The sequence below is a fragment of the Mytilus californianus genome, unplaced genomic scaffold (assembly GCF_021869535.1).
Source record: "Mytilus californianus isolate M0D057914Y unplaced genomic scaffold, xbMytCali1.0.p SCAF_3, whole genome shotgun sequence".
NCBI lineage: Eukaryota > Metazoa > Mollusca > Bivalvia > Mytilida > Mytilidae > Mytilus > Mytilus californianus.
This window is the reverse complement of record NW_026262679.1, coordinates 10,211,216-10,230,305: the sequence shown is the minus strand read 5'-3', so window position 1 is coordinate 10,230,305 and position 19,090 is coordinate 10,211,216. Positions and strand designations below refer to the sequence as shown.

The 19,090-nt window shown below is 30.3% G+C and overlaps 1 protein-coding gene across 4 annotated transcripts in view; it reads right to left on the bottom strand.

Moving 5' to 3' along the window:
* Positions 1–3,118: 3,118 nt before the first annotated feature.
* LOC127733931 (phospholipase DDHD2-like) overlaps positions 3,119–19,090 on the bottom strand; it is a 28,343-nt gene continuing 12,371 nt past the window's right edge. For all 4 annotated transcript variants that reach the window (XM_052243408.1, XM_052243409.1, XM_052243410.1 and 1 more), the window contains 15 exons: positions 18,810–18,873; positions 18,193–18,282; positions 17,346–17,487; positions 16,671–16,773; positions 16,198–16,303; positions 15,355–15,485; positions 14,669–14,785; positions 12,278–12,373; positions 10,350–10,459; positions 9,060–9,279; positions 8,707–8,718; positions 8,137–8,230; positions 7,562–7,756; positions 6,267–6,405; positions 3,119–5,746 (listed from right to left, as the gene is read on the bottom strand). In XM_052243408.1, coding sequence (XP_052099368.1) covers positions 5,425–5,746; positions 6,267–6,405; positions 7,562–7,756; positions 8,137–8,230; positions 8,707–8,718; positions 9,060–9,279; positions 10,350–10,459; positions 12,278–12,373; positions 14,669–14,785; positions 15,355–15,485; positions 16,198–16,303; positions 16,671–16,773; positions 17,346–17,487; positions 18,193–18,282; positions 18,810–18,873 — 1,941 coding nt within the window. In that variant the 3' untranslated portion in view covers positions 3,119–5,424. The remainder of the gene's footprint in view (positions 5,747–6,266; positions 6,406–7,561; positions 7,757–8,136; positions 8,231–8,706; positions 8,719–9,059; positions 9,280–10,349; positions 10,460–12,277; positions 12,374–14,668; positions 14,786–15,354; positions 15,486–16,197; positions 16,304–16,670; positions 16,774–17,345; positions 17,488–18,192; positions 18,283–18,809; positions 18,874–19,090) is intronic.

The window sequence follows — 19,090 nt, the reverse complement described above, 5'->3', positions numbered from 1 at the left end:
TTTTCACCAGATATGCGACTTTTCGTATTTATATTTTCTCTTATATTACTCTCATTTAATATTTTATGCATAAGTGCAATATTAGGAATGGTTTATCCCCCATCCCTATTAAGCTAACTAAATAAATTAATCAACCTTCTAGCTGACCAGACGTTAACACATCTACTATCAGTCAATTCGGAGTGAAGTTTCTTTATTTCTTCAAATAAGCTTTTTGGGGATCATTAGTGTACGTCCAGTGGCATATATATTACATGCATGTCGGAACAGGAAAATTGACATGAGGTATAATAGAACCATGTTCACATTATTACATTATTATATATAATACCAGAGACATATAATACAAGTCTCTGATAATACACAACCATTGAGATGATGACGACTTTCTTAAACTGTTCAAAATAATCTTATGGAAATAAAAATCTGTGATTTAACTATGTGCATAACTTTGATGAACCAAAGCAAGTTAGATATACATAAATAAAATAAATATATAAATAAAATAAATAAAATAAATAAAATAAATAAAATAAATAAAATAAATAAAATAAATAAAATAAATAAAATAAATAAAATAAATAAATAAAATAAATAAATAAAATAAATAAATAATTATTTTATTATAGTGTCACATATTTGATCAAACAATATATATATACAACAATTCATAATAAAAACAGAGATCAAATATCCAGCCTTAGAATAGACATATGAGACACTTAGATATCGACCTGTATTTAAATCAGATTGGTTTTGGATGTTTCTTTCGTATATTCAATATACATGTATATATTCTAAATTGCGACTATCTATAGTTCCGTAACCTTCTATCTAGGCGTATAATCCAATGATCGACAAGTGCGTACATTTTGTTAAATCAATATTTGTACGTTTCAAAATGTCCATAATTATTGACAACGAGTAATTACTTATATTTTCCCCAATTTACGTTTGGAAAATATGTAAATATATTTTTATTTTATCAAATCTTTTTTGGAATTATTTAGATTTTCATAAATGTTCTTTACACCATAAATGTTATTTATAAACAAGCGTATGAGTTTAGTCATATATATAATGGCTATTATATCTATGGTTTAGTAAAGACTAGCATATCACTATCGGACACGCAAGACAAAGATGTATATTCACCTGATAGTTTCAAAATGGAAAGTTACAAGTTATCGGCCGTGTACACTTCTCAATACCCTCAGAGGTGAAGTGATGCACGAACTTGCTTTATGTAATTGTGTAATAAGAGTTTAAAAGCCCGACAGGAAATCGCTTGAATACCTGGACGTGTCAACTCACAATACCTCTGGGAACAATTCCTTTAGCAATGCTGGTGATCAGATAAGGGAAGGTCCGAATTTATTTAAATAAGATTATTACATAAATGAATTATGAACACACTAGATTTTCGAAAACATTTTTACACGGAACACTTAATTTATCACTTTGAACTTTTTAACTAATTTCCATTAACATTTCTTGTTTCAAAAACTTAGTAAAAAAAAACAGTTTCAAAACGACAGACCATAGTACTAGTTATTCAAAAAAAATTATATATAATTACATTTTCCGTATCAAGTTAGTTAGGAAAGGTTGCATGCACAACCATGTCTATTATAATCTTTTTTTGTGACCCGGGAAACTGTTTAGGCTTTCCTTGTCGGGTTAAACAACCGTACGCTTGACAAGATATCGACACTCAATTACGGCTACGTTAGGTTACTGCTTGTTTTGGTCCTTTGTGGTTTATAGATTTATCGTGGTTTCTATTCAGGGATGATGTCAAAATGGCCGCACGCGGAGAAGTGATACTCTAAATTTAAAATCGATGGTGATCTCTTATCTAGCAGAATTAAACTTTAATATTTATGAATTTGTGTTTTTTTTATACATAATCAACATAATATCAATTTTTCATTTTTTTGCGAAGTTTCCCTTTAATAGTCAATTTTTAACAATTTTTCTTTTACAAAAATCTTCTCTGAAACTACTGAGACAAATTTAACCATACTTAGCCATAATCATTATAAGGGTATCTAGTTTTAAAAATTTGTCCGATGACCCCGCCTTCCAACCATCATGGCCGACTTGGTTAAAAATAGACCATACGAGTAAAATCTGACAGGTGGCAAAAATGTTCATCAGATTTAGATTTATCTGCCCTGAATTTTTCAGATGAATCCGGGGGGACAACCCGTTGTTGGGTTGCTGTCCCCGAGTTAGTAATTTTACAAAAATTTTGCAGTTTTTTGTTATTATCTTAGATATCATTATAATATCTAATATCTAATACTATTAATTATGATTTTAACCGTATTTTACATGATTTCCAAAGCATCAGTAAATACAGGTGAGTGACACAGGCTCTTGAGAGCCTCTAGTTAGTTTGTCCTTCTGTTGTGCTGTTACACCACTGTCCCAGGTTATGGGGAGGGTTGAGTGCTCACAAACATGTATAACCCCACCACATTCTTTATGTGCCTGTCCCAAGTCAGGATCCTGTAGTTAAGTGGTTCTCGTTGCTTCATTACTATCATATTTGCTTTTTATAAATTGTTTTGTTAAGAATTAGGCTGTTAGTTTTCTCATTTGAATTGTTTCAATGGGTTTGTCTCATTGTTGAAGGGCTGTACGGTTGCATATAACTGATTAATCCACTTCATTTGAACTCTAGTGGATAGTTGTCTCATTGGCAATCACCACATTTCCTTTTTTTTTTTTTGTGTTTGTCCTTTTTCTTTTGGCCATGCTGCTGTCTAATCTTTCTTCTACTGACATTTTTTTATTGTCCCCTTAGTATCTTTTGTTTTTTACATGTCATATAAGTTGGTAGAGATATAATACAACTGATTCTATAGTTGCTTTTAAATTTGGATTATAAATTTCTCAGGTCAAGGTTGTTAGCTATTGGGTTTGTGTTGCTCAGTCTAGTTTTCTATGTAGTGTTTTGTAGAGTGTTTTTTTTTATCATTTTGTCATGGCGTTGTTGGGTTTTTTTTAACTTATGATTTTGTCATGGTGTTGTTGGGTTTTATTCTACTTATGATTTTTGATTGTCCCTTGGTATCTTCTGCCTCTTTTTTTAAACAAAGGAAACAAAAAGTACAGCACCATTAAAATTTTAATAATTTATACTTATATACACCTTAAAATGTTGACATATGAAGACACACCTTTAACAATCAAAACATTCAATGTTTTGTATCATTTGTTTAATCCAGGGAATTCAAAGAAAAGAAAAAAGAAAGGATATGGGGAATTAATTCATTCTCAAAATCATGACATGCACATGAAAAAAAACTTTTTCAGCAATACCTGAAGGGATTGGAGTTCATGCATACAGAGTCTTGTTATGAAAAGGAGGATATAAAAGGTTTCCAGTGTAAGAAAAGGTCACTTAATGTACAAAATGATAGAAAGGACAATTGACCTCCCTAAGTTGTTTTTCCTCTTTCCTTAGTTGAGACAATAAATAATTTAAACACATCCATGCTCATGTTGACTTAAGAAAGTTTTTTTATAAATTGCCCTTTTTTAAACCAGTCATACTAATTTGAAATGTTATGGAAAAAAGTTATGATAATTTAAACTAATGAGTCATTTCTTGTTGGTAAAAGTAAGCCTCTTTAATGCCAATATCAGAGAGAAAATGCAAAATATTGTATTTGTCATGATTTAATAGTTTAATGATACAATATTTCTGTTTTAATGAATGTATAATAGAATTGCCCTTATTTTTGTAATTTTTCAATGATAGATTATGGTCTTGCCATAATATTTGCCAGGTACATTTCACTCAAACATTTATAACAAATATCATGCATATACCACAAATTTCATTTATAATGCATTTCATATTTAATATCTATTTATTACGCAATGAAACATTCTCAAACTTTCACTAAAAATCTTTTGCTCAATCCTCTCACAACCTTACTTTAGTACAAATACATATATAACATGTTCAAACTAAGTCCTTTGGGGGAAAAGGAATATTGGTTTATGTACAGGAGACAACCTTTCTCAGAGACTAATTAGATACTGTGAATTTATCAGAAATAAATAGTATGTATTTACTAGAAGGTACTAGTAATCATATCTTTTCCTTCGTGGTACTAGATGTTGTAGAGTAGGAGAAGAAAACTAGATGAGCATTTTTAAACTTGCACTTAAATCTTTTGCTGAGCCCTTTCCCTAACCACAACCTTAATTTATAATAAATATACATAACAATCAAAAGACCATTAGTAAATAGGAATATTGGTTGATATTTAAAAGACAACCACCACTTTTGTAGATATTCAATTAAATGTCTATAACTTAAACTAAAACTCTTGATTTCCTACAAAAACAAACCTTTCAATTTTTTAGAATGATACCACTATAGTACTGGAATGTTAAATAAAAATAATGCTCTACCATTACAACAGAAAACAGTAGAAAAACAAAGGAAATAATAACCTTTAAACAGAACTGATTGGTAAATGGGAAACCAAAAATAAACTATGACATGTATGACACCATGCTGGAAATATTCAGAAATTCTTATACATCATAAAATGCAGATTAAATGCTTATGTTTTCAAAGAGGGGTTTATTTAAAAAATAAATTTGAAATGCACCCATGGTTACCATGCAGGGGAAAATTATTGGTGGCTATACCCAGTGACTAATGTAGAAATGATGAACATTCACAAAATTTAATATATATGTAAATGTATCAAGAGAAATTATTTTGAAGCAGGATTTCACTGAAAAATGTTATAATGCTGCTAAACCTCCATATTATATATACTAATCATGCTAACCATGAAAACATATTGCACCAACTTAAAACAATGTTAAAATGAACAATAAATCTTTACAGATTTGACATGACATGAATAAAAATCTAATGACACATACTAGTATTTCAGTTCAATTCAGGAATACATACCATGTGTTACACATGGCAATTTTATCAAATAATTTCACTGAATATGAGTTTCTTGAATTTATCTCAAAATTGTAGGTGTAACTTAAAGTGAATATATTCTTACCACCAATATAAATTCATCAATTGTATGAATTCTTGCTACCAAGGTAACTTTATTATTCCAATATTATGCCTCAAAAACCAACATAAAACTGGGAAATAATTTACAGATAACAGATTACCAAAATAAATAAAACCATAAACTTCATCTACCTTGTAAATTTTTTGCACATTTAATTAGGGTTCCGTTTTAAAAAAAAACATGTCATATATTATTTACAAATGTTTGAAAATATATGGCAAATTATGTGAATGCCAGATATTACAGTGTATTCGGTATTAGAACTATCACTAACAAACAGTATCTTTTCCAGCAACATTTTCCAGTTACCTTTTAACCAATAATAAAAACATCACAGCGTTATTTCAATAAATTATTTCTTAAGAAATCCTTGCATTGGAGGAGGACCAAAATGATGGCTGGGTGGTGGAGGTGCAGACATTCGTCTATCATCATGAGACTGAGGCAGTCCAGCTGACATAAGAGGAACACTAGTAGTATGTCCCATAGGGGGCACTGCTTGTGTGAATTGAGGAGGTGGTCCAACACCACTCTGTGGTTTATTGTATAAAGGAAGCTGTGGAGGTCCTGAGGGAAAACTGTTCTTAGATGAATCTGGTCCAGGCATTTGTGGCATCATTCCTAAAGGTCCATATATTTCTCTTAACACTAATAAAACTGTGTCTTCTGACTCCCTATAGAAAATAAGATAAATAGTCAAATTAGCTAATGGTTAAACAATATTTTAGAATTGTAAAGAAAATCAAACAAAAGAAAAACTGCATTGCTGTTTTATTTCAGATTTAAGAATAATTTTTACTTAATTACCTGTTTACAAAACTTTTAATATTTGAAATACTAAGAATTTTCTATCCCAGGAATAGATTATCTGAGCTGTATTTGGCAAAACCCTTTTTTTTTTATTTTGGGTCCTCAATGCTAAGTACTTTATTTGGTCTTTTTAACATTTTTATTTCAAGCATCACTGATCGATCATGCATGATGAGCCTATTGTAGACGAAATGCACGTCTGGTGTACAAAATTGTAAGCCTCGTATCTATGATGAGTTTATGTTAGCAATCTACTTCAGATTTGAAAATCAAACTAACTCTGACATGTATGGTAATAAATAAGTTTCCAAATCATTTTTTGACAACTGGCAAAGTTTACTGTTCATTTCCTGGATTTAAATGGATAAAGTAATACAATCTTACCAGTAACATCCATGACTAGTTAATGCAAATATATAATCATTAAAGCTTTCTATAGGTCGTTCCTGTAAGACATAGTCTATCCTACGACCTTCGTTTAACTGTCCTACTACCATGTCATCTTCATAGTTTGACACTTGAGCTGAAAAAAATCGTCATTAAAAGAGTATAAGTATAAAGATTAATTTGAAATGTTTAGCTTTTATAACATCTGGCAATGCCATTATGTGTAATTACCAATAATTCAGTTTGTCTTTAGGATGCATATATCAACACATCCCTTACAAATAAATCTGATGACCTGTGTGCTAACCATCTCAACTTTTTTTAACTAAGTTACAACTTCTGTGTGTTCTGTTTTTTGCCAAACAATGGTAAAAAAAAACCACAAAAAAACCACTTCAAGCATACTTACAAACAATGTAAAGCTTAGGAACAGACCTGAGACACTTGAAGCTAAGACTTTTAGCACACAAAATAAACAGGATTGAGATCATGTGTTTCACAAGCACCAACATGTTTCTCTTCATGTTTCCTTGATAGAGAGTTGCTGTTTACAAGGAAGCTATTGCACCAAAGGTTCTTAATGGTAAAGTTGAAGTCATCTCTTTGGGAGTGTTACTGACGCCATCATAAATTGGTTGACTATTATGAAATATCTATCACAGACCACAGATATGATTTACTGTCCTTCTTTCTTTAATTGGGACATCACTGAATACAACTTAGCCCCAAGCTTACCTTTTGAGGACCTTAGTACGTTCCTCCTTTTTTTGGTAAGGTTTGTGTTGCTCATTCTTTAGTTTTCTGTGGAGTGTTTTGTAGACTTTTTTTTTTTTTAGGTAGCACTCCACAGTTAAGTGTGAAGTTTCACATTTTGGCCCCGGTGGATTTTTCAAATATGGAAGCTAGTGTGTAATAAAATATTTATGGATAGCTGAAGATTAATATTGCCTTCAAAGTGGGTTTCTATGAACATCAAGATTGTGTGATATATATTTTCGGCAGTTTTCTGTAAGATGGTCCTGTTTTCATATCCATACCAGACATTGGTCCAAAATTATTGTAATCTTTGTGATTCAATTTTATGAAAAAATGAGATGAAAGTCACCCAATTTTTATTTGATAGATTAGGTCACAATGTATACATTTAGAAATATAAAATGATTATAAATTTTTAATTTTTTGAAGTTATATTCAAAAGAGTACTTTTCCCATTTTTAAAAAAATTTAGAACAATCATTGAATGGATGATCAACAATTCATACTAAAAAACTATCAAAGTTGATAACACTTACAAGCTGTATCAGATTTGTCATCGTCTAAGTCATGCATGACAGAAGACATCTGAGAATCTACTTGTTCTTCTAATGATAACTGAGAAGATTTGTGTGCTTTGGCAAATTCATTTATAGAGTTCCATGTACTCTTCAATGATTCCATTATCTTATGTTTTATGTCTGCTCCTACTCGCGTTAAACTTTCTTTCAGTTCTGAAATATATATATAAACCAGTATGTCACTATTAAAAACTTCCAAAAAGAAATGTGTAACAGTGGAATATGGTAAAATATTTCAAGTTATATTCAAGAAATATGCCTGTCTTATTATATTTCTTTTGGAATTGAAATTGAATATGAGAGTTCAGTGCAGAAAAGTTTCTGTAATAGAGGATCTACTATGTATCATTGTTTTCTATAAGTAAATTAGGGCCGGAAATTACCAGATAACTAACAAAATTTCTAAATCCTTTTCTTAATCTTGTTTAATAATATTTTATACCTTTTACTTAAATTTACCACTACAAATTGTTTATATGTCATGATCTCTAGCATTACCTATTTGTCACACTCATATTATTAACTGCTCTTACCTAAATGAAGTCTTTTTCTGCCTTTATGATGTGGAATTAACACAGGTTTAACACCGGAAGTAAATGCATTGACTAGAGGTTCCAATCTATAGGCCTACAATTTATAAAAAGGTGTGTAAAAGGGAAATAACTCTACTAAATCAGTACAGCCTTTCAAGTTCAATTATTGGTTCACGTACCAGTAAAAGATTTGTTCAGTCTTTTAAAGTTTTCTTACAATGTTCATGTGAGTGGCAACAAATTCAATTTTTTTTAAAAATACAACAAATTATTATCACTAGTTTGACTGTAAAAGGTATCTATTGTGGCAAATCCTAAGTTTGCTTCTAGAATTTATGTTATAGCTCTGACATCTCATAAATCGTAAGGTCTGCACATATAGTGAAAAGTGTTATATTTAGAGAAAGCATTGTCATTTAGTAGATATATTGACTCTTCATGATCAAACAGATATGGCTATTTTCAGCAGGAAATATGTTTCTTAAATATAAATATAAAAAAAATTCAATTAAAAATTTAGCAATTCTTGTTCATTACAAAAATAAAAATCAATCTTTTTTTTATACTCACAACAGGATCAAACTGAAATAAAATAAAACAAAACGTCAGTGGATGGTTTTCTAAGATTACCTTTCACAAACATTCATAAACAATTCCCATTTGGTCCTAAATTAACTTCAATCTACAGTTTTCCACCTTAAAATAGTTTTTAAGCAAACTTTAGGACAAACAAAATTTCAAAATCAATGAAACCATTTTAAAGTGTAGAATTATAATCTGTCAATTCTTTTCCATGAACAAAATTATGACATCTTTTTAAACTGCTACAAACAATATAAATATCAAAATGTTTTGTCAGAAATTTATTCATGATACTATAATGACCTCATTATGTTACCTTACTTATATTTCATTTCACTTACTGGATGAAATACATTGAATACTCTTGGACAGGTTGGTAGTTTGAAATCTTCCCCGATGTTCTGTACTCCTCTGGCTGATAGAAATATACCAATAGGTGAACCAAAAGCAAACAGTGAATTTGGCTGGAAGTCTAACTGAGGATATTTAACAGATGGTTGACCAGTACCTGCAGATCCCAATAAATAATCTACAGTCATACTGGACGATCTGTGAGGATTACTGTAAAATAAAATAACATCTCACTAAAGAAATTTATCAAAATGAATAATCTACAACTATACTGGATAAACTTTTCCCAACTGGTTGATTACTTTTTTTATAATCTTTGTGTGTTTCATATGATCTTAGTTCTTCATTGATCAAATTCAATTATGACATCAAATTTTCTAGCTTTTCTCAAAATTTGATGCCTGATAATGCCACATAAAAAGAAAACATCTTTTTGCAAATCATTTAAAAAGATTGACAGATACATGGTTGACATCCAGACGATTTTGTCGACTTTCACTAAAATCTCTATTTTTAGCCTGTTTTTGGTGTAAATATCATTGCTTCATATGAAAAGCTAAAAATAAATAATTCTATTTCACTTTCTTAAATGTCTATTCATTATCTTGAAACAATGGACTTAACATTCAGGGCCAAATACGGTACTCTTTTGGCATGCCTGACCATTTAACTTTGAAAATGTGTCCAGTGGAGAAATATTGTATCATACTTGATGCAGTGGTGGTTCTTATATCCATCAGTGTCTTTTTGATATAAATAATTCTTATGTAATACATGTACTCTCTTTTTAAACAAAACTATGTTTGACATGGCTCCCTTTCTCATCCTTGCATTTTTAAAGTCAGCACTTTTTTGTTTACTATTTTTTTTTTTTCAATCCCATATCTTTTCTCCCCCATTACTTCCCTACCTTTCCAAAGCAGATATTATGTTTAATATTTAGTAGCAGGTTATAAATTTAAAAATAAGTAGATATGTTATGATGACCAATGAGACAACTATCCACCAAGACCAAAGGAAAAGGATGTAAACAACTAAGTGTCAACAATGAGCAAAACCCATACTGTATAGTAAGTCTTAAAAGGCACTTGTATAACAAATGTCAATCAATTCAAAAGAATAAAATAACATTGTTCATTGTTAGAAGGCTGTACATTTTACATCCTTGTCTAATGGTCTCTGTTGGATAGTTGTCTTATTTGTACCACATAAATAATAATGAATCCATAGCATATCCATTCTTCAGTTAATGCATATTTTTCTGAGTCAGATATTATTACCTTTGTTGACTAGCTTCTTGTTGTTTATGCATTTCCTGTTCTATCTGTTGTCTAATTCTCCTTTCTTCTTCTGATTTCTTCTTTTTATCTGCTGATTGTTTCTTGTTTATCTAGTATAACATATAAATAATAATAAAACAATGAGAACATTTTTTACCACAAAAAACCCTCATAGAGTCATACTAAAATTTTTTATAACATGCTTCTTTCACCCTTTTCTTTTTTAACTCAACCTTATTTTACATATCAATTTCAAATATTATTCCATCTCTATTTCTTTAAATGTACCTATGATATTAGATGAAAAATTTTGTAGTAAAAGAAATTAATTTTGTATTTTTCTACATATATCTCTTGAAGATTTTTGTTCTGTATTAGGTGTATAGTACAAAAGAAATGACTGCTATAGCTGACATTTATATTGTCTACATGGAATTATAAAAGATTTTTTTATGTATGAACATTATCAAGTGTATAACTTCCATTTCATATGAGAACTGTAATGTAATGTGAACAGTATAGTAGTGTATTTGTGCATCCTTAGTAATTTAGCTCATCATAATGCAAACATTAGAGGTGAGGTATTAAATCAATAGCCATCAATTAACCAATGAACCATTACAAATTAAGCATTATTAGAATAAGTAAGGTGACTGTATTATCAGGGGGTTTACAATGGAAAATTTGATGAATTACTATAACTGTCACTGAAATTACACCAAAAGAGGAGCTATGGTAAGAACTATAATTTGGTATAGGAAACTGCAAATCCTTTAAAAATGTGTTTTTTTTTATGATATAGTCTTATATTTATATTAAATATGAGTAACAGCCTAACCCAAAAAGAATGTTCCTACTTATAAACATATTTGTATAAGATATCGAGAAGCAACATATCTTTTTAGGTATATACATATGGCAAAGTAAATATTAATTTCAGATCTCAAAATGAAACTATTTTGGCATGATTTCCTTCAATGTAAGAAATTATAAGGAACAAAACAAACGTTAGACTATATAACAGAATACAAATATACTATAGACTTATGTCTTCTTTTGTCATACTTTGTTATTTTCAAATTTCATGTACAAAAAAAGTACCCCATTCTTTGTAGCCAATGATTTTTAGTAGGTATCAAATCATATAGATTAATGCATTTTGAGAACCTTATAATATTGAAGACTTGTTAAAGTAACAGAAACAGTATAAAAGCTGCAGTTACATATCTATACATATGTATATCCATCCATGTATTTGTGTTAATGTGTACAAGATTGTAATTACTGTGTCAAAATGTATACTTTTAGATGATATTTTGATCAAGAATTATATATTTTATATCTGTTACAAACTAACCATTCTTGACTTCTGAAAGTTTTTTGAAATATTGATTAAATTTTTCATTATTATCCATAAAAATAACAAAAAGTATTGATATCTTGATAAGGGACTTTGAATTTTCCTTGGAGTTCGGTATTTTTGTTATTTTACTTTTTACTATGGATTAAAATTTCAGGTCAAATTTCATCTAAATAATCATATACTTGAATCATTTCATCTAAAAAAATATTAAAAAAGATTATATATATTTTACTGTTTAGGAATATTATTGCACTGTTACATTACAATTGTGGCATTAATGAAAATTAGAGATATGGTATCTGTTATCTTTTTAAAAGTTTTGCAACACAATAAAATTTCGCTCAACCCAGTGCTAGGGGTCGTCTTTTGCTTTTTGTGTTTTTTGCTGTGCATATACTGATTTTGTGTCATGAATGGATACCCCATATCCTTTCTTTTCTATTATGGCATGACCGTTGATTAATTATACATTCAATATTTTAACATCATTAACACAATAACCGTATAGTATTTCTTACTAGAGAAATTGGATATTTATAGTCAATATATAGAACTTGTGATGTACCTTTTTCTGTTGTTCTTCCTTGAGAATACCCTGAAGTTTCTTCCTTGGCCCCATAGGTAAACCCAGATCTTTAAGATCACTTTCACTACACATCGTCTGTAATAACACATGTTAAAAACAATTACAACTATTTCTGTAACAAATCATGCAATATGTATTATGAGTTTTTATATGACTTCATACTAATAATCTAAAACATCTTTAATATGAGAGTTATACCATTTTTACCTCAATGTTGAATATTTGGTTACAGGGCCTAATCTAGGATTTTGAAGAGGGAGAAGTGACTTCTCCTTCCAAGAGAGAAAAGGGAGAAGTGAGATTCCATTATCGTTTCGGTTGCATCGTGTTTTCATGCTTATCACTAAGGAAATTGTTTTATATTCAATAAAAGATATACTTGCAGTTTTTTCATATGTTATTGTACACAATGTATATATAGAAAGTTCTTAATAAAAAGGTTTAGACAATATATAGTTGTTATTTATTTATTGATACCATTGTGTTCTAAATAAAATTTGTTGATTGGGACATGAGGGAGTAGCCTAGTAATATTATCATGATTATGATGCATTAAATGCATGTGCATCTGCCTCAATTTATCTTTAAAAGTCCAGAAAAAATATAACTCCCAGTTTTCCTGTTGAATTTCACATGACTGGGAATTTAATTTATATCACCACTTGTCATTATTTTGTAAAACATTATTGAATGTCCAGGACATTATGTTAGTTGTAAATTGAGATTTTCGTTAAAGATTGTAAGTCTATAAATGAAAATATTTTTCAATCGCATATTAATTATCTGACAAAGAGCTAATTTCTATCATTTTTTTAAAAACATCATCCATATCAACGAAATGGTCGTGAGAAACAATCCACTGCTGATCACAACCTGGTCGAGTGTCGTACGTTTGCCATCACATTATCCATCAGCAGTCTTTCTACCTTTTATATTTCAATTTTTATTCAATCAATATAATAAATCTACCGTTAATTCCAACCTTTTACCTACCGAATAGTAAAATTGATCGACTCGTGTAAGTTGTAAAAATAAAACAAATCAGCTGAGTGATTACGCAACATCCTCAGATGAAAATTATCGTAAAATGATAACTTAAACAGACGGTCAGTTTTCCGTTTGAACAGTTTTGAAAGTTATATCCGAGGATGTTCAAAGTCGCCGTTGTATTTTTTTTAATTTGATCGTTGACAGTATTAGTTCTGGGTCGTTTCGAAACTCGATTTTCCTTGTCAGCCGCCATTTTTTTTTTTACCTGTGAGACTTGTCAATCACAAGTTGTCTCCCTTTTACCGATTTTGATAGCGATTTGACTTCGCTATGAAGTCAGTCGGCTGGCGAGATTTAGCGATTTTCAAAATTCTTTGGCGACTTAAATCATCATTTCGCCGGCAAGATTATGGCCTGTTTGGTTACCTTTCAAGCAAAACAGTTTTTAAGTGGAGAAGAGTTAGCAATTTCAAATTTAACGGTATGTATATTAATTCATCGATGAAGATTATAAGGTTTGTAATGGTTGGGTGAAATTCACTTTTTCTACAGATCAGTACTGGGAAATAGAACAAAACATGTTTTTTTATAAGTGTAGAAGATATCCAAGCGCAAAATACAAAATAAATCTTACAAGAGTGAAAGATCTTCCATTTTTCAATTTGGACAATTATAACTACCTAATTCTTAAAAACAAACTTCTATATATTCCATTCTCATACAAAGAGGAGCTGATGTAAAAGAAAATTGCCAAGAGCCATGCAATACAGAAATCAGAAAAACTTGACTGAATAAAGCTCCAACTTAAAAACATTGGAAAAATGTGACAGAACACGAGAGGGGAATAAAATTTAGTTACATTCAAAATTATAATTGCTTAATATATATCATCATTCCAGGGGAAACCATTTGAATACGGACAACTCTTTCATATTATAAAAGTACAACTATTGCATATTATAATTAAGTACATGGTATCAGGGTCAGTGAAAACAAGTATGAATAAACTTGCACAGTTCCTTTACCCAATTTGGATCTTTTTTTTTGGGTAATAACTTTTTTAAACTGATTGTTTCTGCTAATATTATCATGACTGGACCAAATAAATGAATAATCATAAATCTCCCTTTGAAAATGAACAATAACAAATAAATTTTATCTTAGTTTATTGAATGAAAAAGTAACAAAAAACACTTATTGAAGGCATTTAAATAATAACTTTAAAGAATTTATGATGCTGATTTTGGTTTCAACTGTGGTGTCCACTATTGAATAGAAGTTTCATTTGTTTTTTCTTCTATCTTTCACCTTTTATGATAGATTCTTTTTTATCTATGATCATGTGATTGCAAGAAAATGAGAGATTATCATGTGACTTACTAGAGCTTCCATGTCAATCTGTTCATCTTTAAACACCTGTACTTTCTCTTTGAGCCCAACTTTAGCCAGGAGATCTTCTAACGTCATCTCTGATTCTTCTTCAGTGTCTTCTTCTACCTATAGAAGAACTATTCTATTTCATTTTTTATCATTAACAAACTGTATGTAATAAATTTTTTTTTTTTATCTTGAAGCCAAGAAAATTCTCTTGTAATATCTTGAACATGATCAAGTTTATCTGAGCTATTTAATTCAAACTTTTACACAGAAAGTTAGACCAAACTCAATCTTGTTTGATCAATATTTGCAACACATAAACTTATAATCAAGTCACTTTAAGATTTAAATGATATTAAAATAAACCCCACCACATTCTGTATGTGCCTGTCCCAAGTCAAGAGCCTGTAATTCAGTAGTTGTCGTTTGTTGCTGTATATCATATTTGTTTTTCTTTCATTGTTTTGTACATATATCAAGCCGTTGGTTTTCTTGTGTGAACTGTTTTACATTTGTCATTTTGAGGTCTATTATAGCTGACTATGCGGTATGGGTTTTGCTCATTGTTGAAGGCCATTTGGTGACCTATAGTTGTTAACTTATATGTCATTTGGTGTGTGGTGGAGAGTTGTCTCATAGGCAATCATACCACATCTTCTTATTTCTGTAATGAGTATAATATAATTCACCTCTCCATTCAATGTCTCTACAGGTTGTATGACTTCTGGTTGTGTTGGAGGGGCATACTGATCCTGTGTGTGAGTTTCTTCTATATCTTCATCCTTCTGGTGAAGAAGTAGGTCAAATAATACACAACAGCCTAAAAAAAGTTACAAGGTGATAGCAAACATATATCAAACCTCCACTTATAAATGAAAAGAAATAACATAATAATACAAGATATATCCATGAAAATAAAATCTTTCACTTACTTTAGCTTACATTAATGATGCAGTGACAGTGCACCAGATATCAAAATGCTTTTCATTCGAAGTCTCTTACTATTTTATGATTGATTGTTGGCTGTTTAACATCTAGTGGCAAATATTACACATATATTCAGGACTTAAAACAAACAAATGAGGTATGAATGTTCTTTGCTATGTACCAGACTGATGTGCTGTCAGATTTATAATGTGCAAGTTCACATTACATATCACACTACTAAACACATTATTCTGACAACTCACTAATCCAATCTTTGTTCTTTTAACCCTGATACCACAAGCTTGACTGAAAAGCAAAAAATACTAATTAAAATGTCCTTGGTTAGACCCAGCTAGGGAATGAACCCTTTACATCCCCACTTAAGACAAGAAAGCTATCACAAGACAACAAAGGTGGTTAATAATTACAATATTTTTATGAACAATGTCTGAAATGCATTATATATACAGGTTTCCTCAATCATTTATAACTAGCTGAGCTCCATTTAATTGAAATGCAATGACCTTGAAAGCTAATATTTACGTTCTGCTATAACCTGCATAATCTATGTCCTGCAAGGAGATTATTGCTCAACTAAAACCTACCTAAACTATGCCCTGCCACAGACACTGCTCCTTGAAAGCTGGGATTTCTATTACAAAACAGCTGATACAATCTGTTCATCTCAGTACCAACTGTGTCTGCTATACACTACATAAAGAGCAAAATAGGTATTCAATTGCAGAACTTCCATTCATATATATTTCATTATCAATTATCTAAACCACAAAATATATTTGGTGGCCTTCGGCTGTTGTCTGCTCTTTGGTCGGGTTGTTGTCTCTTTGACATATTCCCCATTTCCATTCTCAATTTTATTGACATGAGTTATTATAAAAGAGGTTTTTTTTCTTTTTTAACATTAGTTAAGACTACATGGAGTAATATCATTATCATTCTTATTAAATCAAGCTCAAACAGATCCCAGCCATTAGACAACTTAAATTTAAATAGTTATGATTAAAATTACTTTTTTTTTTAAATATAGTAAATCTTAAACTTTGATTAAATGAAATACCTGTGCATAAACTGGACTGGTATAAAACAGAATGTCCATCAAAGTATCATTTACAAAGTTACGAAGTTTCTGAGTACTTGGTAAAGTTATAGCTTTCAGCCGCCTGTAAAAACATTTTAAAATTCAGATAAATATGGAGGGTAACTATGACAATTCATACATATAGTCTTATGCAAGGTGTTGAAAATACATATATTTTACCATTGATGGAATATTAAAACTTACGACAACATTCAGATTTCTTTAATTTCATCCATGTTTAAAAACAGAGGTAAAAGGTTTACCTCACAGGCAACTAACGTGTTTCTTATACATTTGTACTTTGTAATACATTCAGTTAAAATGTCAAAAGTAAACCCTCAAAAAATTTAGCATCTTCTTTTTATACAAAATTAACTAAATGTGTAACTGTGACCCAAATACCCCAGGTTGCATCAAATAAGATTTTTAATGGTAGATATCTTTCGTGACATTTTAAATCTCAGGATGACAACTTTGTCATAAGGAAATCTTTATCATTCAACTGCACACATAAATTCAGCTATAAATCTATTGGAGCCACAAAAAAGGTACAGGAAAATCAGCTACAAGTGCTAACCACCTTTATAAATAGTAGGAAAATAGGAACATATTGAAAAACTTGATTTTCAAATGATCATTATACAATAAACATACTGATCTACTCCAGTGGCATCTCCATGTAACACAGAATGCCAAAGAACAGGGAGAAATTCTACTCGGCCAATTCTGTTCTCATCCTTATACTTCCTAAAATGGCTCTTCTGTAATTCTAGTGATATTGAACGGAAGTCATCAACTGTAATGAAATGAAAATATAACAGTTGAGTAAATTTGATCGTATAACCAATTCAATTCAATAGCCTGCCAGTAATGCCAAATAAAAAAAAAATCTAGATTAAGTACTATGACCTTTGAAATGAGGTTCCGACGTCGCCTGTGGTCGCCTGTGGTTGAGATAGGGGCAAATCTTTTTAGTGTTTTCAATTGGTAGTTATGGTTCTTACATCAGTGAAATAAAAAAAATGGTGGATTCTGGCACTGTAAATTTGAAGAAAACAAACAAAATATATTAATATTTGTGGATAAATAATTCAGTGATACGGTTTTCAATGTAAAAGGGAAAGGAGTGGAACACGACGAATACACCTCCTATTGAGAAATCTCAGTTGCAAAAGGGGTTCCGATTTTCATTTTGACTTCAATACTGAACATATATTTTTTGTAATGATAATTTAGATAGTTAAAAAACATTAAAATGACCGTTGTTAAAAGTTGAAATAAAGATTTCATTTAAAAAATAGGTGAACAATGACCGCTGATTTGAGTTAAATTATGTAGAGAAAATCCTTGGGAGGGTCTGAAAGTGACTGTAAGAGGCAGGTGAATGCTGAAAAGACGTGACCATTAAAACAGGTTTGACTGTACTGCTTGAAATAATGACTCACTTATATCCCTATAGCTTACAATTTTCTGACAAATGATAGATTAACATGAGACCTACCACATTCCACAATATTTCTAAATTTAACATCACAGAATTTTCCTATACCATGCACAACAAATACCACATGGTCAACTTGAGATGGTTCTCCTGAAAAATAAAGGTTTCATAACAGCAAAAATATCTGAAATATATGTTACTTATCTCCGTCTTAACACAGAATTTTGTTTTACTCACATGCTATGGTCATTTGTTTAAAAGTTTCCTGTTTGTGGGTTCTTGAAATCCCCAACTTGTCTCAGAATAATGGAATATACTTCATCTTATAAAAACTAAGTGATTTAAAAGCCATCCAAATAATTTCCAAATTAATTTAATTGAATTTTTGTTGGTTTTACTCTTTTGTTCTATTTTACCAGTAGTTGCCATATTGGTATGCCAACAGGGTCATCAGACTTAAAGGTTTCCAGTAGACCTATAAGCTAGATGATGCAGGCAAAGTTTAGTGCAAGATTTTTTAAAAAGTGTGCGCCAGACAATACACAATAGTCGACAGATGCTGCAAAGGGATGGCAAAAGCTAACACTAGAAAGAGCCAGTTGAGCAAAAAATGTGTTTCTTTTATCACCTGATTATTGTATTTATACAAAACGACTAACAAAAAATAAATTCCATACCATCTTCAATTGTTGCAAAATCTTCTACACCCCTTTTTACTACTCTTGGTCTCATTCCTTCTCCCTACAGAGAAAATTACAGAAATCTTAAACTTGTGACCAGAATGCATCTTTTTCTTCATTACTTTTTTTTTATGTTTTTAAATAAATTCAGTACATATGCATGTGTCTGTCTCTAGTCAGAAACTTTGTCAGTAGTTGTCATGTGTAATATCTTAGTTACTTTGGTTGTTTTGAGAATTGGGTGTTGATGGCACAAATTTGATTGTTTCAGTTTATTT